Source organism: Paramormyrops kingsleyae, chromosome 7 (genome assembly GCF_048594095.1).
Source record: "Paramormyrops kingsleyae isolate MSU_618 chromosome 7, PKINGS_0.4, whole genome shotgun sequence".
In the NCBI taxonomy this organism is placed as follows: domain Eukaryota; kingdom Metazoa; phylum Chordata; class Actinopteri; order Osteoglossiformes; family Mormyridae; genus Paramormyrops; species Paramormyrops kingsleyae.
In genome coordinates, this window is record NC_132803.1 from 8,571,268 (window position 1) to 8,594,742 (window position 23,475).

At 41.8% G+C, this 23,475-nt stretch overlaps 2 protein-coding genes and 1 long non-coding RNA gene across 4 annotated transcripts in view; all 3 read left to right on the top strand.

Moving 5' to 3' along the window:
• Nucleotides 1–298: 298 nt before the first annotated feature.
• Nucleotides 299–13,338, top strand: LOC111842075 (TBC1 domain family, member 13). 2 transcript variants are annotated; one of them, XM_023808344.2, is made up of 12 exons: nucleotides 336–496; nucleotides 5,945–6,018; nucleotides 6,266–6,306; nucleotides 6,992–7,053; nucleotides 7,144–7,243; nucleotides 7,636–7,718; nucleotides 8,046–8,205; nucleotides 8,824–9,034; nucleotides 9,854–10,017; nucleotides 10,472–10,632; nucleotides 11,461–11,518; nucleotides 12,150–13,338. In XM_023808344.2, exons 1-12 carry the CDS (start codon nucleotides 474–476, stop codon nucleotides 12,213–12,215), a joined length of 1,203 nt encoding a protein of 400 aa, XP_023664112.1. In that variant the 5' UTR covers nucleotides 336–473; the 3' UTR covers nucleotides 12,216–13,338. The 2 variants fall into 2 exon arrangements, with proteins under 2 accessions (XP_023664113.1, XP_023664112.1); XM_023808345.2 differs by lacking the exon at nucleotides 8,824–9,034 and having other exon boundaries at nucleotides 299–496; nucleotides 8,046–8,209.
• On the top strand, nucleotides 514–3,114 carry LOC111842076 (uncharacterized). Its single transcript, XR_002837826.1, has 2 exons — nucleotides 514–758; nucleotides 2,454–3,114. It is a non-coding gene; the product is annotated as an uncharacterized lncRNA (long non-coding RNA).
• A 6,717-nt stretch (nucleotides 13,339–20,055) lies between the features above and the next one.
• LOC111842082 (ral guanine nucleotide dissociation stimulator-like) overlaps nucleotides 20,056–23,475 on the top strand; it is a 56,817-nt gene continuing 53,397 nt past the window's right edge. Inside the window, exon 1 of the mRNA XM_023808358.2 lies at nucleotides 20,056–21,825. Coding sequence (XP_023664126.1) covers nucleotides 21,802–21,825 — 24 coding nt within the window. The 5' untranslated portion in view covers nucleotides 20,056–21,801. The remainder of the gene's footprint in view (nucleotides 21,826–23,475) is intronic.

A 23,475-nucleotide genomic window follows, 5' to 3' on the forward strand; every position in this document is an offset into this window, starting at 1 on the left:
GACAAAATAAAAACAGCGTTTTAGTTGACAAACATCCTTTTTGCTGTTTGGCGTCCTAGGAGTTATTAATTTAAACTGTAACAAAGAGCATGTTAGGAATTGGTTTAGTATTATTCTGTTATAAAATACCTATTTTTTCCCCCATGGAAATGAATTTTGATAATTTTCCAGAATTTAAACATACAAGATATGTACTTTTTCCCTTTGAAATGTACGTTGACGTTGTGTAACTAAGCCTTGCGTCACTGTGTATGCGGATGTGACGTTAACGGCCAAAAAAGCTGAATAATTTCTAAGTTCTAAATATGTTTAGAAAATAGCCTCTGTGGCGAACACCCGTATACATTTTATTTACCCCCACCTTCTTCTTTACTTGAGGATACCCGAGTTCCCGCAACGGACTGTTTTTCTTGTGACACCAACTTCCGGTTGGTCTGCAGGGACCAAAAAAATAGAAAGACCCACGCTCAGTCATGTCGGGTTCCTACAAAAGCAGGTGAGGAGATGGGCTGAATTGCGATTTATGCATTATGACAGCGTTTATGTCTGTGAAAGTGCAGAAGAAATGGGTTGCAGGCACGCTGCTAGCATGTCTTTTTGGTGTGAGGCTGTTTAGTTTTTTTCGTGGGTTTTGATGAAACTCTGTGGTCGCATTGTAACTCCGATGTAACTCTAAGTCCGTTTCTATAATGCAATGGGGTTTCCAGTAAAATTCTAATGTCAGGTGGATGTGGAGATGTATAGCCTTCGGCCTATAGGTAAATGGTTGTTTGCATGACAGTGATGTTTTTGGTAGGTTTTAGGGGACTTTTGGTAACTTTTTTCCGAATTTGTCTTTCGTAGTTTTGTAGGGGCGCCTGTTAGTTTGCTGAAGACTTAACAATTGTCTGTCAATGTCTTGAGTCAGCACTCGGATATTTGGAAATAACTTACCATTACATTACTTCTTTTTTGTTTGTTTTAGTGATCGACAGAATAACGTGAACCAAATTCATTTTTAACTTAATTTGCTTACTAATTAATTTAACTTGAAAGTTTTGAGAAATTAGAGAAATTAATTTAAGGCATTATTTAGAATGATTCCTTGGTGTTAAAATAATTATGTCTCCAAAAGTATTGGGACGAAGTGCATTCAGTTTTTTCCTATGTTGAGGCAATGTGGATTAATATTTTGCTACATAGAGAATGCCTCCGTTTACATAATTGTGATTCTAAGTGGACGCCTGATTATAGAACTATAGCTATTTTTCTGTCATTTTCCATATTTTATATTATTGTAAATAATAATTTATATTATATAGATAGTAGGCAATAGGGAAAAATGCTGCTCGACTTATTGACAGCTCGCTGTGTGGGTTGGAAACTGGACGGGAAAATGCTGAACTGGCCAAGTCGATCCTTGGCCATATGAGCGTGAATTTATCATTTTCATACTGAAAGCGAAGGCAGAAACGCCGGCGAAGTCAGACGAATCATGGCAATGAACGCTGTCTGAAGTGGACGCTTGGTACCTGTTAATGCAAGCGAGGGCTTTGCTAGTTTTGTCTCTTTTACGTGAAGTTTATGTACTAACTATAGGGACATCGAAAGGAAATATAGAAACGAAAATGTCCGTTTAAAAAAAAAATTCCAATAGTTGTTGTTGTTGTTATTATTATTATTATTATTATTATTATTATTATTATTATTATTATTATTATTATTTTGGTTCCAGTACATTTCGAGACATTCGTTTGTACTGGTTAGCATAGAAACCGGAGGCTAAAATTTTGAATTAAGTCGTTCTTTTCTGGTAAAGAATGCCTTAATCCTAACCGTACGTATTACTAATTTGACGTCTTATGGATGCATTTCCTCGTAGTGGGACCGAGCAGTGAAATAAACACTTTGTTTCTCTAGACGGGAAATTAAGGCTGCCTAGGTGGTTAATCTCCCAAACTCTATTACGGTGGCTTGCTAACTAAAGCCGGGGCATTCTTGGCTCATTGAATTAAAAACGCTGAAAATGCCTTCTGTTTTATAACGTCGTGTATAAACCGCTTCATGGAAAGTAATTTACTTTCGATTAGATTAAAAAAAAAATACGTATATTTTTTTGGCGTCACCTTACTATAAAGCTTCCTTTCACCTTTTATAAATGGTAGTAACTTATTATTATTATTATTATTATTAATAATAATAATAATAATAATAATAATAATAACAATAATAATAATAAAAGCAGTTTGATTATTGATTTGTGTTATTTTGTGTCTATATAATCTGTAATCAGCTTTAAGATGTGTTTAAGGTGTGTCTTCTAGCTGACATTGGGCTTTGGTGAGAATCCGCTCAGATAAACACTAGAAGTTAGGGATGCCATAATAGGGATGCAATAATAATAATAATAATAATAATAATAATAATAATAATAATAATAATAATAATAATTAATTACGCTCATCCTCATGCAGCTTGGCTCACACAGGAGTAGCAGCAACAGAATGTCCAAACAATGCCTTGGGTACCATACTCAATGGACCTGAATCCTATTGAACACCTATGGGATGTTCCAGGCTGACACACAACCTCCAGGATATGGGCCATTGACAAATAAGGATATTGGCAAGATGGACAATTCAAAAATTCAAAAACCTGTCTTAAGAGCATGTATCAGGTTTAAATTAAACCATTACATTAAATTAAATGTGCCTTTCATATTCATGTTGGTTTCATGTCATTTGAAATGATGTTTATTATACAAATAATTCATTTTAAGATATCACATCAAATAGATTATATTAGGATTATCTCTAAATTTAAATGTTATGCATTTTTGCGATATTACTTGTTCGAAAATGCCTCGTTTTGTAAACAATCTTTGACAAATTATGTATAATTGTTTAAAAATCATGTTATTACACTGCAGATGAGAATTATATTTTATTCCACATTAATTTTCACATTTATTATCATATTTTTATGAAAAATACTGGTTACGCCAATTGACACAAACCAGTTTCACCAGTTGCTTGTTGAAGAAACTGACACTGTCAATGAAGGATGACAGCCAACAAGGCCAACTGAACTTGTTATATTTTGTTTCAATGTATAAAAGATGTCTAACAACAAGAACCATGAATTCATGTCTTCTATTGTGATTTCAGTTAAGAAAAATATCTAGCAAATCAGGATGTGTGTTTCTGTCTGCATCTGTCCCTGTGTATCTGTCTGCCTGTGATTCTGTTGGTCTGAGGCCCAGTTTACACTTGGATTCAAAATGCATTTTGGGTCACAAGTGGACAGCACTAAATACAGGTGTAAATGACCACCAAGACTCTTGTGATCCGATCACTCAAACCACTCGCTGAGTTAGTCTGGGATGTATTTGACCAAATATCTTTTGCCGTGAAAATGCTCATCCGATGTCATAGGAAAATAGATCAGCAGTGCAGGACATAGTGTTGCCATGATACCAAAATCATGACTTCGATACAATACCTGCCTACAATATTTAGATACAGATACTAAAATGATACCACAGCAAAAAAATAAAATAAAATAAAAAAATCAGGAAAATTAAGGGATAAATAGATCACAAAACGCAGAACTTAAAATTATCTTTTTTTTTATTAAATCTCATATTTTGCCAGTATCAGTCAAATGAAATAAATTTTAGCCTATTTTATCACAGGCGCAGAGCGACACTGAACACGTTTTAACAAAACAACAGTTATTCAGCTGCTGAGCTGTACAGCCATTGATCATGTTTTAATACATTTATAACGCTGATAATTGGATTATGGTAAACAATTAGATCAAGGTCATGGTGTTATTAAAGCTTATATGTTATCCAATATTGTCCTCTATACTTCAGTCCTGTGATTTCTTTTCCAGTTTTTTAAATTTGTAGGATCTCACTTCCTTGGCAGAGGTCAGCACACATTTCTAGTAATAGCAAATATTTACACAAATGTACTGTATGCCATGATTACCTTAACTAGAGATAGCCTAACTGCTTAATATGACTATCATTGCCCTTAATTCTGCTTCTCAAACTGAATTGGTAAAAAGTTTGTTTGATACAAAATAAATCACAATCGTTTATAGGGAATACTCTTAAAGTACCGATAGTAATAAAATGGAAAATGGTATCGTTTTTAACAATGGAGTATTGCAGTACTTTTTCCAGTGTTGATATACCATGCAGCACTAACTAAATATTTGGTGACAGTGCACCAATGCAGAAGAGCACTGATGTGCTTGGAGTTCAAGTGAAACCAAATGCCTAATTTTCATTTAGCAGGGAAGAAATTTCATAAACGGACTTATTGCAAAGTGGAGGCCAGGCGCTTCATGGAATGGGCTTCCATGGCTGAGCTGCTGCATGCAAGCCTCACATCATCAAATGCAGTGCCAAGCGTCGGATGAGGTGGTGTAAAGTACACTGCCACTGGACACTGGAGCAGTGGAAACATGTTCTGTGGAGTGACGAATCACTATTCTCTGTCTGGCAGTCTGACGGATGAGTCTGGGTTTGGTGGATGCCAGGAGAACATTACCTGCCTGACTGCATTGTGCCAACTGTATGGCTCTCTGTGACGCAAGTTTGGTGGAGGAGGGATAATGGTATGGGTTTGTTTTTAAGGGGTTGGGTTTTTTTATTTTTTGGCGAAATATTATTTGAATTATTTGTGTGATCACCTTTGCATTCTGTGAAATAAAATTTAATAATAACTCTAATAAAAATGACAATATAATTTTATGAAATGTAATACATTTTGTTGAATTATTTAAAGATAAAAGGACAATTATTGAAATATTTACTCATTTACTTTCATTTTGGCTATTAAGAACATAAGAACATAAGAACTATACAAACGAGAGGAGGCCATTCGGCCCATCAAGCTCGCTTGGTGTATTATGGCATTCCATAACGGTGTACACGAATGTGGATTCTCTTAGCTTCTATTGCCCTTGTAAATGCCCTGTTACACAATTTAGAATATGTTTCCCAACATAACAGTTACCAGTTTACACCTAGTAAAGTTTTTATTCTCTGGTCTTTTGCCCTCATGCCCCATTTTGTGTTTTCAGTCGATCGTGTGGCCAGTTTAGCTAAATTAAAGTTAATTGTTAACACTAATAAGACCAAAAGGCACATTCACTACGAAGGTAATCTACTGTAATGTTTAAACTTTAGAAGGAAGCTACTTTTCAACAAGGACATCTATACAGTGGGTTTATTTTGCTGATATCAGCAGCCTTGTCTTGTGAGCAGGGAGTGGTTTTTATAAAAATAAATAAAAATAAGCGGGTTTTTCATCTCTAAAGATTCAGCCCTGTGTCTGAGCAGTTCTGGGCAGAGCCCCCCGCACGTGCAGAGAAGGGGCTCCATGTTGTTTATCTGAGGTGGCTTTCAGCCACCCTGTCCAGCAGTAATTTCATCCGGCGTAGCTCAGTTTGACTGACAGCCGATGAAAGAAGGAAATTCCAGCACAGGGGTTACTTTCCCCTTAGCACCATTGTCTGCTGTCCCTGCTAAACTGACTTATTTAGTAGCTAGTTTTATGCCAAAAGGGTTAGTACTTAAACTACTGACTAGAATGGGTACTGTTTGGTAACCTTGTGCCACTGGTAGATCTTAGCCTAATGCATTACCACAGCCCCACCCTGGTTCAGCAAGTGAGTGAGGCATTCTGGGATTGTGTCCTTCCTTGGTGACTCTGCTTTTGAACTTGCCCGCCTTTGTCTGTTTAAAGCGCTCCAGATGTTTTCGGTTTCCGTCCATACCTCCCCCCTCCGCCATGCTCCCCTTATATGCTCTTTGATTTTCCACAAACGAAGATGGTGTCCTTGGGAAACCGCTTGGTTGTCCAACGTTTTTATAAAGTATTAAACATAAGAAGGTCAAATGTCCCGTGATGATACTGTCCCATCCTAATTTATTGCCCATTTGATTCAGGATTCAGGAATTCAATGCAGCTTTGACTGAAGAGAAGATCAATTTAAAGGCACTCCGTGAACTGTGCTTCAATGGTGAGCAATTTACTGAAACTTGCAAGTCATGTGCACACTAGTTTGTTTAATGGTACCTCAGCTAAATTATGCTTTTTAGAAAAGACTTAGTGAATGATTGAGTGCGTTCTGAGTTTGTGCCATCTACGTGAAACTTAACCGGAAATTATGCATTTTTAACAGGAAGCTCCTGCATTTGGTTTCCTGTTCAGCCTCTTTTTTTGTTTCCCCTCTTGTTTTTCACTCCTGGTCTGTCTTCCTGCGACAGGAATCCCCTTTGAGGGAGGGATCCGCGCCCAGTGCTGGAAGGTGAGCCCCATTCATCACCCCAGAGCTTGTCCTCTTTGTAAACTCTTGTCCTCCCGACTCTCCCCAGTAAATCTGAGAGCTACTTTTGGTGAACAAACCAGACAGAATCCCTGTCCGCAGTGGTTGTGAAATCTCCACTACATTCATGTGTATAATACACCGATTTATTGTTATCAATTTGACAATTGTGTTAAGAATTGAGAGATCATGTTCCTTGTGGGCAGTGGTGGTTTAATGCTTAGGGAAGCGCACTTGTAATTGAAAGATTGCAGGTTCGAATCCCCGACCAGCAAGGCAGCACTGAGGTACCCTGAGCATGGTACCACCCCCAAGCACTGCTCCCCGGGCGCTGAATTAGCTGCCCCCTGCTATGTCACATTGTCACATATGGGTTAAATGCAGAGAACACATTTAGTTGTTGTGCACCGTGTGCTGTGGTGTGTCAACAATGACCACGGATCACCAAATTACTTTTTATTTTGATATTAAGGCTTTGTATGCTTTGCGATGGGTTGCTGCTCCATCCTGGGTTGTTCCCTGCCAGCCCCCCCGCGACCATGTACAGGCCAAGCAGTTACAGAAAATGGATGGATGGAGTTTTGTATGCTGTTAAGCAAAAATTCCTCAGTACTCATTCCTCAGAAGCTTTTTATGGACCCTGACAACCTGCCTTTATCACCTTCAGCTTTTACTGAATTACCTTCCATTGGAACGGGCGGTATGGGATTCCTTCCTGAAGAAGCAGAGGTACGATAAGCATGAAGACGTGCATCACCGTTAGCTTGAGTGGTTTGCTTTGACCCACGGAGATGTATGTGGTGGCATGTGCCCATGCAGGGAGCTGTATACCCTGTTCCTGAAGGAGATGATCATTCAGCCAGGCATCGCCAAGGCCAACCTGGGCTTCTCCAGAGAGGATGTGACTTTGCATGACCACGTAGGAGCCCTCACCCCTCACCCCTCACCCCTCACCCCCCGGTCTTAGTCCACCCACCTAGTTCCGTTATCTATGAAAATCAGAATATTTCTCACCATTCAATTTTTTTTTATCCACAGTTGCAAACAATGAAATTCTTGCAGACTATCGTGCCAAATAAAAATAACTAAGACAATAATTATAGCAACGAACAATAACAGAATATGACACCACTATAAATAAACAGCGTATGCGTGAGTGAGTGAGAGAGTGAGAGATGGAACATTAGAGGTGAAGAACATTCCCCAATGAAGAATAAATCAGGAATATCATGGTATTTTTGGTTTCAACACTAGGCTGTGTCCTGTGCATGAGCCCAAGATTCTCTCTTGCTCCTTTTCTGTCGTATGTAGCCATTAAACCCCAACCCAGACAGTCGGTGGAACAGCTACTTCAAGGACAATGAGATTCTTCTGCAGATCGATAAAGACGTCAGGTGAGCAGAACATTCAAGGTCATTGCTGACACAGTTATGACTGGAGACTATGGAGGTGGTAAGAGGTTTGGGGGGTTTTTTCCCCCCATTTTCTTCCACTGACATTATGCCGGCAAACATACAATTCTTCTCACTCTTTCTGTTCCTGTTCATAATCTTTTGTTCTTGTTTTGCTTAGCTGATGCTTTCATACAAAGCTACTTAATTTTAGCCCTTTTTACAGCTGGGTATTATTCTGTCCTATATATTACATAAAGACTCCACTCCACTTTGGTCCAAAATGAAGACGGCAGCTAATGAGAGTCTCTCTCCTGCCCAATTTTGCAGACGCTTGTGTCCGGATATCTCCTTCTTCCAGAGTCCCACGGAGCACCCTTGCAAACTCATCTTGGACCCCCAGAACGATTACGAAACGTTACGGAGCCGTGTGGAGCAGACCACCCTCAAGGCCCAGACCGTAAACCGCAACCGGCGAGGAGTCACGAACGTGAGTGAGTTGTACGTTGACTCGTTGGGCTTAAGTCAGGCCTCTCAGAAATGGCCTTTCTTCTATATAAGCTAAACATTAACATTAATTTGGATGTGACCAGCAGTCATGTTTTGTGGGCTCTCGAGGTTAGATAACAGACCACTGTAATCATTGCATTGACCATCTGATACAGAAAGACCGTTTTCACAACCATCAGAAAAAAACTAATCAGCTAGTGCTGTGTGTGGATAATGGCAATGCTCAATGTCACAGATGAAACTGCAGAATAGCCTGGTCTCTAGATCCTTTGGATTTCTGCTTGTTGAAAAAATAATGAAGGAGGACATAACATAATATTACAAAAGCTGACCTGCAGAGAGCCAAAGTATGTGAACCTGCTCTCGACCATCTGAATGGTTGTGTACAAACTGGGTCAGTTAATCCGATTTGGGACCTTTGTAAGTAAAACCCCCGTGTTTTGAATGGGTCAGGAGATTAATTTTAACCCTCGGCTGCTGAGTTTTTTGTAAGTTGTTTTGTTTGACGGGGGTGGCGGGCTACTTTGTGCAGACGTCATGTTTTCTGCGAGGCCTCGGTCCTGAGTATGACAGGTCTGATCCCTCCCCCCGGATCCAGGTGAGTCCCCCAGCTCGGGTTCACGGGCCGAACCCATCTAGCGAGTATGAGGTTCTCCCCCCTGGCAGTGAGGCCCACTGGGAGGTGGTGGAGCGTGTCCTCTTTGTCTACGCCAAGTTGAACCCGGGCATCGCCTACGTGCAGGGCATGAATGAGGTCGTGGGCCCTCTTTACTACACCTTTGCCACAGACCCCAACAGGGAGTGGAAGGGTGAGTCTGGCAGCTTTCCTGCTTCAAACTGATCTAGGATGACGTTCGTGCACTTTTTTGTTTGCTCAAGGAAGAAGCCTTTGAGAATCTCCGAATAACTCAATTTCTCTGAAAGATTCTGGAAAAAGAGGAGGGGGGGGGGGGATTTTCTGCATTTGTCCACGTTATAATGTTATTTAATTCAAAATGTATCATATTATATTACGTCATATGGGTGGTTCTGTTAATAACAAGATCCTTGGTAAGTGGGAAGGAAGGTTTAGATGAAAACATCCTCATCTTAATTCTCAAAGCTTATTTGTACTTCAGGAGGAAAGCATGTTTGGTTTGATTGTATCGATTACGCAAAACCCTGCGAATCCAGAGGAGTGTGTAAAGATGCTCAGGGTTTTGGAGTATTAATGATAGGTGACAGTGTCCCTGCATCCCAAAGAGGCCCAAAGCGTGACGTGTGTACAGTGTCAGGCGGCGCTGCTTGTTCTTTAACGACTGTTGCCTGTAATGAACATGCTGTCGCTGAAAGCAGCTTTGCTGCCCCCTACTGACAGGATGATGCCAATTCACCTCTGACCAGCAGTTGAAATATGCTCATTTTGCTGCTCGTTTAACATAATAATTTGTATGACTTCCGAAGAGGCAATGAACAAGTGGTAAGTTTGTTACAATATGATGGGTGGTCTGTGTTTCTTGGTCCTGTGAATCACTGATGTGAAACCTCAAATGGTTTCCCAGTAGTCTTTGGGGGTGGCTGAAAGGTCACAGTCTTACCAGCCCTCTATGTGGTGACCCCCACACTCCCCCCTCCCCCCCCCCCCCCAGAGCATGCTGAGGCCGACACCTTCTTCTGCTTCACCAACCTGATGTCTGAGAACAGGGACAACTTCATCCAGACCCTAGATGACTCCCACTGCGGCATTACCTTCAGGATGGAGAGTGTCTACTCCACCCTCAAGGAGAAGGACGCGGAGCTCTACCACAAGCTGGTCAGTAGCAATAAAATGTCCGGCTGTATGAATGGACAAAGGAATGTGACTTTGGATAAAATCCTTAGTATATCAACTGTTACATAGCCTTAACAAGCTATTGTTAACCTTGTTCAGAAGGTCAGGTCCAGTACACAGGTCCAGTACACAGGTCCAGTACACAGGTCCAGTACACAGTATCGGGCGATTCTTCTTCATGTTTTTCTGTTTTGTGTTTATCTTGTGAATGGTCTCAGTTCCCTCCCTTGTATGTGAGCTTTGGGCTTAAATCCGATAATCCTGTTAAGATCAACCTACCACACCTTGTTTTATAAACATCTAATATTCAGAGGCTTTTTTCTTTGTACTTTGTGGCTGAGAATAGACTTGGTACTGGAAGGCATATACATATAGAAGAAATGATTAAACAATTATTTGTAAGGGTGTATGATTTTTTTTTTTTAATTCTCATCAGCAAGAGCAGAACATCAAGCCACAGTACTTCACCTTCCGCTGGCTGACCCTACTGCTCTCCCAGGAGTTCCTGCTGCCAGACGTGATCCGTATCTGGGACACCCTCTTCTCAAACCAGGACCGCTTCGACTTCCTCATCCTGGTCTGCTGTGCCATGTTGATGTATGAGCCTGCCCTCATTCCAAAGCCCCGCCCCAAAATCGGTGCTGACTCCACCCAGGATGATGACGATGGATTTTGTCAGATTAATTATTACTTATAAGAGATCTGAAAGTACCAGGCTGTGACATGTTCATAATTAATTATTAAATCCGGCACATGGATCGATCTTTTATTCGCAAACGAATAAAAAACAATGTAACGTCATTCCACTAATCTTTTATTTGAGTAACATTTTGGTGTAGTATCTGTACTTTTGCTTAAGTATGAAAGCTGACTACATTCTCCACCGCTGCATGTTTGTGTCACGCCTGTAGGTAGATTGCTACATGCCCACTCATGATGTCATTACGGTTCCCATTCAGGATCCAACTATTTCCTGGTTGTCAACGCGAACAGGTTTTTTGATTCAGACTCTTTTTTTTTTGGTTAGAAACTCACAGAACTGTTCAAAAATAGGTTCACAAACTGGAACGGAACCGGTTCTCTGTCAGTGGAAAAGCACTACAAGTGACACCCTGAGCCCTTTTGATTCTTTACAACCTGCACGAGAATGACGAGTTGCATAATGACTGGAGTACTTATTTAGTGTTTATACCTTTTGGATTGCTATGGGCCTTCGTACCCCCGTAACTATTCAGGATGGAGACCAAAATCTCATATTAGCATAAGGGTCTGCAGCCAAAACATGTTTGAAAATGTTGGCAATAGGGCTGCCCGGCGTGAGACTCTGAGGGATTCAGCCACAGAACGAGATTTAACACACCTGTACCTGTTTCTTTGTTCTGTAACCATTCTCTAATTTATTATTTTCATTTTTATTTTCTTCAGCCTGATTCGGGACCAGCTGCTGCGTGGAGACTTCACAGCCAACATGAGATTGCTGCAGGTAACAAGTGTTTTTGTTACATGGGGGAGGGGAGCCCTGAAAGGATTTTATATCGGGTAAAACACAAAAAAACTGACAGCCATGTGCCTGGACATTCTGCATGCAACTCCAATCCACTCATGTTACTAACTTTGTGCCCAAGGCTACAGGTCCATCCATCTTCCAAATGCTTATTCTGGTGAGGGTTACGGGGGAAGGGGGGCACAGATCACAAGGCTGGGATGAGATGCCAGTTCATAGCAGGCCAAGAGATTAGACACCATTTAGCTTTAACTGCGTGTCTTAGGACTGCAGAAGCACAAGAAGATCATGCAAACTCCACATATACAGCACAGTGGTAGCATTTGAACTCCCAAATCTGGAGGTGTGAGGCGACAGCGCCGCCGATCCAGTCCTGCCGCAGATACGGTGGAGTCTTCTTGTATACTTGTAAGTCAACTGTCAGGCAGCAGGGGGCGCATTGGTTCAGGAAGTGAGTTTGTAGTAAAAAAAAGTTTAGGTTTATATCCCAAGAACTGTGTGTTTTCTCCTTGTCTAATGACACATTGTTACCCAATCAGAAGTTTATCTCTGACATGCATCAGATCATGGTTGGGACCGTGTTTCTGTCTCTGACTGAGTCTGTCCACAGGACTATCCCATCTCGGATGTGCACACCATCCTCAGGAGGGCCACAGAGCTGCAGGACGGTGCGTAGCGAGGACACTGCAATGCCGGTGACAGCGACAGCTTTGATGCCCCAGTGAATTCTGGGAGTGGACTCCCTGCGACAGTCAGAGACGTCCGTCCTGGGGCGTGCACCACCCTGAAGTGTCATCTCTCTCGCCACATGGAGGGTCTGACTCAAGGTGTCTATTTGTACAGCGAAGCCTTGAAAATGTAAAAACTTAAAACAATCAGAATAAGCACGATGTCAATGATAAACAGTAGTATGATAGGACCAAATAAATGCGAGGATAGTTCTTCTGAAATGTGATTTCCAAATTTCAGAATTGCCTATGCTTTTTCATTACAATAAACAAGGTCACTTAATGCTCATATTATACATTTTAAGCAAACATTGTCAGAAATGTTAACATTTGGCTATGAACCCTGGTAATGATAGTTGTGTCACTGATATGGTTTATAATGAAATGTTCACTGATATGATTTTTAATGAAATGTTTCTATAGCAAATTAATTCTCACTAACTTGGCTTGAGTGTTTAAGAAACATAACTAATACATTATTAAGGAATGTGCATCTTGATGCCAGTTATAGGGGAAATAGAGGATTGTTGGGATTCTGTAGTATTACATTGGCATGGAGATTTTCCTTTGGACCTCATGCTGAGAAGATAATAGTTTAAAATAGTTTAAAATCCAGTCATAGAAGGGCATGGAAGGAGCAATTCTCTTGAACCCTGCGACTTCACATTGCAAAAGCTGAAGTGTTTTTTATATGGCAGGGTTCTTCAAATATGGACCTCGATTCCAAATCCAGGCCTTGTTTTCAGTTCTCCCAGGTAGTTAGTTTAATAATTACTGATTCTGATTGGTCACACCTGACTGACAGGTAAAGGAAGGCTGGAAAACCAGCAGTGCTCGGAACTCGAGGACCGTGATTTGAATAACCCTGTTATATGGATATTGACATGCTGTCTTGTGTTAGCTGACCTAATGTCTTGGCCAAATGAGGAGCTGTAAACAGATCTATTGCTTGTCTGAATTCTGAACACAAGCGCTCCCTCTATTGGGAAGAGTAGGAATGCACTTTTTCATAAGATGATTCTTTGTACCACTCCTATGAAAGTCTTCCTATTAAATTATTTGTATTTGTAAGCTTGGTGTCTTACACATGTCTTTTTCCAGCAGCCTGGTCTACCAAATATCTACACTGTATACATTTTTTTTGTCACAGAACTGAAGAGGAAGACCATCCAACAGCATATATTGAAATGCAAGCCTAACCCTAAGTCTGGCAAGCCGGTGGGGGGGCATCAATGCCTGGCCCCCATGTTGTCATATGGTACCAGTGGTTAACAAAGGTGCAGGTATATAGTAGTCACAGTCTGAAACCCGCTACTCCTCCAAGCTCTGCCTCCCAGCAGTGCCTGTACGACTGCATGCAGTGTAGCATGTGATCATGTGAATGAATGGGTTTGTTCCCCATTCCTTGCACGTCGCCGGGCATCCCTGTACTGGAGGATGGCACAGTTTCAGATTTACCATTTCCATGTCTGTATAAGTGGCGATGCCAAATATTCTTCATGAATTTTCATGCTTGGTCTGGCTCTGTCACAGGTCCCGCTCGCCTGCAGAAATGATTGGCAGTTACTGCAATTACAAGCATAGCAATAACAATTACACTAGGAGCCAAGTGAGTGACTGTCTCACTGGTTATGAATATTCATAGGAGCATGCCTCTGCCAGTAGAGTTTATATCCCACAAAGCAGGAACAGAACTCTGAGCCTGTCATGCAGTGCTGGGATTTGATTAATTTCCAGCCACTTCCTGCATGGTTTGTTAACCATGTTCATTGGGCTGCTTTGAGCGAAAGCTGAGCCGGGACCTAACAGCGGATCAGTGAGATTGGGCGCTCTCGTTTGTGCAGTGCCCTCACCTTGGGTGAAAGGATACGCTGTGGGGCTCTTGGGTTGGATTGCTGGTGGAGAGGCATAGATCCTTGTGCATGCATAGGCTCGGACTTGCCGGAGTGCTCGTTGAAGCAGGTTAGAGACATTAGACATTATTTTGTGGATGAATAACTGGCAGCAATAATTCCCCCATACCCATTTAGTCTGCACAGAAAGAATGAAAACTCCCAGATGCAAGTGTGGCTGTGCTTGTGTCTCCAGGAAATAACCTAGTTATTTGAGTCTCATTGGCTCCAGCTTTGTTCTTTGCCCTTCTTCTTTTCCCCCTTCTGTGTAGGCCTCCATCAGGCCTGCCCTCTCCTCCAGCCTCCCTCTGAAGGCCTTTAGCGTTATTGGCAGCGGTTTGGACAATGAGCAACGGATCATCTCTTCCCTCCAGGAGCCTCTCTCTTGGGGAAACAAACATACAAATCTATCATGGATTGGTTACTACCTCCCACCTACTAACAGCCATCTGCTCCTTATGGGAGGAAGTTTTTGGGAGGGTTTCACTCATGGCCTGTGTCTAGTCAAGGCTAGAAGATGACCTTGGCCAAGGATGTCCGCCCCCTAAATCTGGAGTGCTGGCACTCATGCACCTGGATGCTGTTGGTCATGGTATCTCTATCCTGTTGAGCTGCTAATTTTGTCCCGCAGCTATGGAACATCTGTGTCGTGAAGTGTGCATTACGGTTGTCATTAAGATGCCCTGATACCCACACAAAGTTGAACATGCCAAACACAATGTCAGATTTCTCTCCAATATTTTTCCGCTACTCCCCCTATACTTATGTAGCAAAAACATGAGCTACACCAGTGCAACAGTATAACAGAATGTGTTTCTGTGTTGAATGTGGCTGTTCTGAATGACTGTTTGTTAAGCCAGTTATCTCGTTTTTGTCACAGTGCCATTTTCCCCCGAAGGCCAACAAAACGCTAGTTGTTTAAATGGGCATCGATTCCAATGGCTGGATCACCCCTTTCCTTCTAACCCACTTGCTCCCATTGAAGGAAGTCAGTGCGACCATCGTCTCTGCCTCTTCCACTCTGTCCTATAATAAATGCTCCTTACACAGTCCCAAAACCTGTTTCTGACATTGTTTTGGGAGTCATCTTGTTTTAGTGCCGTAAACCTGCTTGCAGCCTTGTTGAAGGAGCTAGCTTCTGATTGGCTGACTTCATGGGTGGGAGGCGGGGCCTGTGACTTATTATGCAAACGAAGAAGCGATACTTATGAGGTAAGTCACACTGAAGAGGGAGATATTAGAGCAGTGTCCAAAGTGGATTTTGTCGGAGGGGAAAATGTGTCTTTAATCAATACAGTATGTGTTTTCTGTCACAGGACCTCAATGCACTTTTCTGATTGTATGTGGATGGGGGAGGAGTCTAATATAAATCTTTTCTCCACTTGGTTAGCAAGCCAAGCTAAGGGAGTGTGAGTTAAACAGGTTACAGTGAGGGCAGGGTTATTATAAAACAGTAGCGGATATTGAGGTCTTAGTCTGAAAGGTTTGTACACAGAGCCCAGCTGTTTCCTATTGTTACAAGGTTTTTTATGGTGTCTGGGTGTATTCTTACAGAGGACAGAGTATGAGGAGGAAGTTCAGGCCGCAGCTGACGTGTGATGATCCCTAGGGGTTGTTTGATCGCGTCTTTTGCAGTGGGCCTAGTAGAAAGATATTTTCCCAGAGTGTCATTTGGCTGACTTGTGGGGCGTGATGACCCTCGTGATGCCAGTGGGTCTAGACCCATGTCCCTAATGGTTTTTGAGGGATGTTTGTCTACAACAGAGGCAGATGTTCTGAAGAGGAGTGTCCTAGGTAATCATGCCCCACTTTTGCACTGCACCAGGTAGGCCTGCTGTACTTCAGTACAAAAAAATTGTAATTTTCCTATCTGATTTCCAGTCAGGTAGCAGTACCAAAAGTACCAAACCAGCTTGGGTACTTTTTTTGGTACTTTAGGGTGGGACTTGCAGACGTGTTTATTGTCAATTGGTTATGCAAATAACCTGCCTTGCAAACACAAAATACTCGGTACAGTGATAGATAACATTTGACAGTTGTATTGCCCTCACTGTCACCTAAAGTAATATAAGTACCCCAGACAGTACACATGCGTTGGCATGATGTCTCCACGATGCTTGAAAATCCATCAGCAAAGAATTTCTCTGCTACAAAGACATGGCTACTGAATATTGATTCGACATTCCACTGATGTCTGTACGATGTATTTCATCAGGAACATGATGTTAATGTGATCACTATGCGATACTTAGCTTACTATAATTTTTCCTAATAAGGCTATATAACCCACAATAGGGTTATACTATATACTGTATATATGTATATACTGTAGGGTACATTTGTTCTGTTTACCCCGTATGTAGGCAAACTGTTTGAAACCATATACCACACAGACTGATTAACTGATTTTTATTATTTTAAATATTGACAACATGACAGAAAAGTAACAATAGGCCTAACAGTTATGCTGAACTGATTAAAGCAAAACTACTGGAAAAAATGTGCTTTCTGAAACACAAATTAGCTTATGTAATAATTTAAAGATTGATTATAGGTTTAAATGGAAAGCGATCACTTATTGACATTCTGATCTCCTGGCAACGAATATGTGCTGTCTGGGTGTGTATCCTTTAATAAGAGAATTGAAGTAACATGAAAGTTACTTTCCCTAGTAATTAATTTCCTCTTATATGCAGTAATTGAATTACTTTTGCATGAAGTAACTAGTAACTGTAATTAATTACTAATTTACAGTAATTTGAACACTTCCAATGAGCAGCAAAAAACCTTCTGATATCCTTAGACGTTTAGCCTAAATGGGCCGGAATTTAAATGAATATACAAAACAAGAAATATAGTGGGAAACATATAGTATGTTTCTAATTATGTGAATTATTGGATTTTAATTAGCAGAAAAGTTTGCTAATGTAGCAAAAATAGTTAGCTATCTGTTAGCAGGCTAAGTCCACCTAATATCGGATAGCTGATGATGCACTTGATAGTAGAGGGGAGGGCATCCTGACAGCAGGGGGCAGTACTGAGGGCTCTTCTCCATAGTGCAGGGATGGGCTGCAGAAAAGAGCTAGCAGGTGCTAAGGAGGCAGGGTCCTGAGCACCATTTGTGGAAGCAGCAGACCATTCAGGTCTCCATAAACAATGCCAGAAATGGGGAGAGCAGCCCAATTAACAAACAATTAACACATTAAATTTTAACAAAGTAATTTTCTGGGGGAGAAAAGCCCCTGCAACTGAACATATTTTTATTCTGGAAAAACACTATAACTCCACCCCCACCCCCCCCCCAAGTGCATCTAATGATATCACACACAATACAGATTTCTATACTATTTGCAAAAGCACAATAAATTCTCTGGACTAACAAATGAATTACTCCGGCCTGTTTTTTCTATTGCGAGTTTGAATGACACCAATAAAAAGTGTAACAGATCTTTGATACTTTCCTTTAAAAATAATACTTCCCCGTTGAAAGGTTTTTAATTACACATTTGTGCTGTGTCATATAGGCCTGAATTATCTGATGCAACAGTAAATAATGCTTGAATTGCGTCAAGCCCAGTGGCTGAGACTAGGTGAGTAACCCTACACTAAACTAACCCCCAACCCTCGACTTCATGGTCTTAAGCTAAAGTACTGGACTGCTAAAGCTGAGTATCTCTGGAGCCCAAAGTACAACAAAATGAGGTACGTGTCCCACCCCTGTCTCACACCCTCCCCCCGGGTCTCATTAGCATAGTTACAGAAAGAATCCCATGTCCCTTCTCAGGCTCCAGTCCGTCGCCTCTTCCTTGGGCCTCTTTTTATTCTGCTCTCTCTCTCTCTCTGCTCATCCATCTCCTTTCCGCTCTGCACTCCTTCCTCCCTCCCTCCCTCCCTCGTACAGTGAACCCAGTGAACTCTTCCAGTGCTCTCTCACAGTCCCTTGCTCTTACGTTCCCCCTTCATCCTGTGCTTCTTCAGAAAACCCTTCTCTGCACTCTCTCCCCTCTTCATCAGTCTTTATCTCCCCCTCCAGTCTCTGCTTTAACATGCTAAGACATGTTAAAGGCACAGGCAGTAGGTCAGACTCATGATGCATAGCCTTCAGATGTCTGTTTCCATGGCAACCTCTCCTCCAAATCCACCAGAGGCCTGCAGCCATTCAAACTTTCATTATTGCATGTAATTTTACCTTCATTGCAGTTACTGAACATTTTATTCAAAAGTGTTCAGTGATTCACTTACTTTACAAAGAACCATGTTGTACAACCCTATGTATTTGGTTCAAATTTGTCAGAATGCCACGATGTAGTCTAAAATTGCCATGATGCCTTATAAAGTATTCATTGTCTTAATGGTGGCCTTTTTAAAAAGACGACTGGCATCTTAAAATCCATTGTCTTGTTCTATGACATTTGGGATATTTGCATAGTTTGCTTACACATACAGAACGGAAGGAAAATTGCACAATAACATTTGTTGTTATGAAATCAAACCTTCAGCTTTGTCTTTTTCCAACCTGGGAGATACAGACCATTTACATGATACTGGAAAATACGTTAAACAAAATTAACATGTCACATCCCATCCTAATAGGCTTTTAGCTAATCATTTTTAGAGAGTGAAAGTTAGATATTCTCTTAACAGTTGTTTTCTTTACTTATCTACATATTTTACTTGAGCCCAATCATTTTCTAGTTTCTAATTTTTTCTGCATAAAACGTTATGTAGATACATCTAAAAGTGGAAAAGTGTTACATTCATTATATGGATGCTTGGTCTTTGATGTTTAAATAGAAAAGGTGGATAGCCTAAAATTAAACTATGGAATCCAGAGTGATGGCTGATTATGTCACATGAAATATTCATGTCTGGAAAATTATAACAAAGAAGATGTCTTATTGTAATTCTTAAAAATGTAAATATGTAGAGCTGCAAGATGACTTAATTCTTGAAGGTTCCCTGTTTACTGGAGACCAAAAGACAGCTGCTTAGTTAAACAAAAAAACAAAAAAAAAAAACCCTTTATACTTGCATCCAGAATAATAAGGGTTGCTCTGTATTTTGTAATGGTGCTCGAAGAAAAACCATTTATGAGGCTGACATTTGTGACATAACTGCATGCTGTACGGTGCCACGTTTTAATAATCCTGCCCAAGGCTTCGTGGCTTCAGTTTTTATGCGAGGGAGCGAAATGTAGGAGACGAACCAGAGGTGCTTAATAAGGCATCTTGCCGCCTTCACATGAACACCTCCTTGGGGGCGGCCCAACTGCCAAACCCCCCCACACGTAGGATGGGGGTGGCCGTGCATTCAGGTGTGTCCTGTGTGCCTTGGTTATTCAAGGTCGCACTATTTCCACAGCTCCAGGCTATAGTATCCTGGCCGAGTTGGCACGTTTAATGTGGAACACAAAATGAGAGTCAACCTGTATCGATCACTTAACATCAGGCTTAATTGTGCTTTCTGCCATTGTCTGTGCTGAGTGTGGGAATGATTTGCTTAGATTTAACATGTGGGTCTGACACGGAAGGCCTGAGAAAGCAGGGTGGCCGCTTCGTCTCACTGCAGAATTTACAGCTGTGAATTTGTTCTGCAAAACTGCATCTGCTTTGTGTGGCTTCAAAATGTTTTTATCTTCATTTGTGTTTAAGTTCAGTTAAATAATAACAATAAAATATAATACAAGCACCAACACGTCTTTGCTTTTTTGTCTGGGGTCAGGATCTAAGCAGACTAGCTTTGTCATATGCAAACCGTTAGTTTTAAAGAGTGGTCAAATCTGCAATTGTGCAACACTAATTTCGCCTTCCTCCATCTCCTTGAGAGCCCTTTGGTAGAGAGCGACTAAATGGCAGTCCCGTCGGGGGAGGTGATGGGGGAGCATCCAGAAAGCCGAGACGCCGAGAGGGGGCGGCTTCTCTGCTGCCTTAGCATCGAGAGGACCGAGTCCGTCACATCGCCCACCCGCTCGGGTCGGTGTACACTGCCGTCAGACACCAGGCGCGGTCCCTTCAACATCCCCGAGGACTGCCGAGGGCTGTTCCGACTGAGAGCCCTTACTTCATCATTTTCTTTGTGCTTTTTTATTTCTCTGATGTCGTTTTGTTTTTCCTCGTCGTCTCCACGATCTTTCCCTTCGCCTATTTAAATGCTTTGTCCCTCTGCGGGCAGGACCTCCGTTTCAACCTTGCTATTTCCCAAGGTTTTTTTTATCCTCAAGCAGCAATCAACACCTGAAGAGAGGAGATTTTAAAAATAAGCGACAGGCATGGATTGCACATTTTCTGGAAAATATAATCCTAAAGCAGAACATTATTTCAAAGACAACGAGACATATGTGGGATCGTCCATTTTGTCACTGGAGAATATTTTGAGAGAAAACTGAGATATTTATAGCAACGATACAGTAAAACTGTCGTTTTTTGAAGCGGTAAAATTGAGTAAACATGAGTAAACGGCAATACGAGAGATTTGAGCGATTGCAACATTTTAATCAATAATCGCTGACAAGAAAGAAACGGGATGTTGAATTGAAATGGGAGACGACCCAGAAATCTGGATTTCTGAGCGATTCTCATATAAAACGTAAAATTTCGATTCCTCCTGTTTTTTCAGGACTCGGGTATATTAAAACAACACCTAAAAACGAACGTAGGGCCTTTTGCACGCATTTTTTGCCATCGTGAGAGTCTGAAGAAAATAGTCTGTAGGTGCCGTCTATTTTATGGGAGTTCTCCTTCAGTGACATTTCTCAGTAAAAACCCTGTTTGCGATTTGCTTTCATAAAACATGTATTAGAATGAAAATATATGAGACATGTTCTTGGGCCAAGAGAAGTTCACACCTGGTTCGCCCAGCTATCATTGAAGACAAGTATGGTGCATATTCTAATTAGTGGTCTTTTTCATTTCGGGATCTTTGATGTTGATGAATTTTCAAGATGGAATTTTTTTAGTTTCTGAAATTAAAGGACAACTTTTCATTTTAAAAGGTTTTTAATCGTTAAAGTTGCTAAATGACTCTCGATGACAATTGTGCTTAAGATGATGGGATTCCTCCACTACGTACCTCGTCTTGGGGGCACGAATGACAGCTTGTATCTTTTATTATTCACCCCCGTCTTTTAAACGTTGAAATATATCGGTTTGATCTGTTCATTTGACTTATTTTTTTTTATCAATAACCCCTCCCTCCGTATCGCCAGGGATTATGGCATGGTCGGGTTATCTATTTAAATGGATTCCATATGTAGCGACCCTTTCTTTGTAAAAAAAAAGAAAAAAAGAAAAGCTTTCGTGTTTTCGTTGGCGAATAGAAGATCTTGGTTTTGGGGGAAGGGAAATCATTCCGATTGTTTCTCTGATATAACATTATTATAATTTTTTTTAACTGATTGATGCTTGGCATATGTGGGATTGATGACATACAACTGGATGCAGCTGTTGTTCCCTGAAGGTTTCCCAGTGCCGCGCGGTTCTTGGACAGATACAGCACAGTTTACAGGAATCCGACACATTCCCAAAAGGCTGCCCGTGCATTTTCGGATCTATCGCTCAAAATGCGCGCAGGCCGGTTATAAGAGGATTCCTCGGCTCGCCGTGAACCGCCCGGAGAAAGACTTGGACGGGGATATGAATCCGAGATGATGATGATGCTGGATACACAGGTACGGCTGTACATTAGTAAGAAATCAGTGATATTTTCTTATGTTTTATTCAAGTTGCTGTGCTGTTGTTTACTTCTGCCATCTCAAATCAGTTACTTGAGGTTAATTGCTATAATTGTAAGCAAGCCAGTAAAGCGCCGACTTACATAATTGTGAAAATGCACAAGTATATTGCTGTTTTCTCGCCCGCTAAACGACAGATGCAAATTCTGGGATAGATTATAATAAATTAGAATAAGAATTCTCTATAGTATTACAATTGCCCGAGGCGGGGTGGATTTTGTAAGGTCCTAATGCAAAAGCGATTATGCACTGGCGCGGCTCCATTTGCGCTGTGCATTTATGACAGCACGCCGCGCGAGGGATGCACTTACGGGACGACGCTTCGTGACAATGCGCATGTCAAAGCTAGGCCACGCAAACCGGTCCTGAAGTGCTCTTGTCGCCTGGTCTCTTCAATCAATCAATCAATCAATCAATCAATCAATCAATCAATCAATCTATCTATCTATCTATCTATCTATCTATCTATCTATCTATCTATCTATCTATCTATCCATTACTACTATCAGTACTGCCCATGCTGCACCAATCCGCCTGTCGATCTCCAGCTCCCTTCTTCTCTCACTCCTGAACAAGACCCTGAGAAACTTAAAGTCCTCCACATGCTGCAGTAACTCATCCCCCCACCAGGAGAGGGCAATCCACCCTTTTCTGGTTAAGAACCATGACCTCAGACTCGGAGGTGCTGATCCTCCTTCCAGTCGCATCACACTCAGCTGCCGTCCGCCCCAGTGCCTGCTGCAGGTCACAGCCCGATGAAGCCAACAGGACCACGTCATCTGCAATAAGCAAAGATACAATCCTGAGGCCACCAAATCGGACCCCCAGGCACCTAGAATCGGGAACTAGTCTGACTTATTACAGGCAATACGAACTAAACTTAGTTTATACAGGGATCTGATGGCCCGCAACAGTGGACCCCATACTTCTGAATCACCCCCCAAAGGACCCCCTTGGTCGTATGCCATTTCCAAGTCCACGAAACACATGTACTGTAGACTGGTTGGGCAAACTCCCATGAACCCTCCAGTGTTTTTTTGAGGGTGAAGAGCTGGTCCAGCATTCTGTGATCAGGACAAAATCCACATTGTTCCTCCAGGATCCAACGGACCAACGGACAGACCCTCCTCTTCAGTACTCTGGCATAGACCTTCCCAGGGAGGCTGAGGAGTGTGATCCCCCTGAAGTTGGAACACATCCTCCAATCTCCTTTCTTAATGATTGGGACCACCATCCCAGTCTGCCAATCCAAAGTCACTGCCCACAACCTCCACACAATGTTGAAGAGGGGGGTCAGCCAAGACATCAAGAGCTTTCAAGAAATCAGGACAAATCTCGTCCCCCCCTGGAGCCTTACCACCAAAGAGTTTTTTGACTACTTCAGTGATCTCAGCTGCCATGTTGGGTAAGTCCTTCTCCAAGTCTTCCAGCTGTACCTTCACCAATGAAGACTTATCAGTGGAATTCAGGAGGTGCTTGAACTACTCCTTCCACCACCTGACTATCCCCATTTGAGGTCAACAGAGTTCCATCCCTCCCCTAAACAGCATGGGTTTCCCCTCCTGAGCCACCTGATGGGTTCCCAGA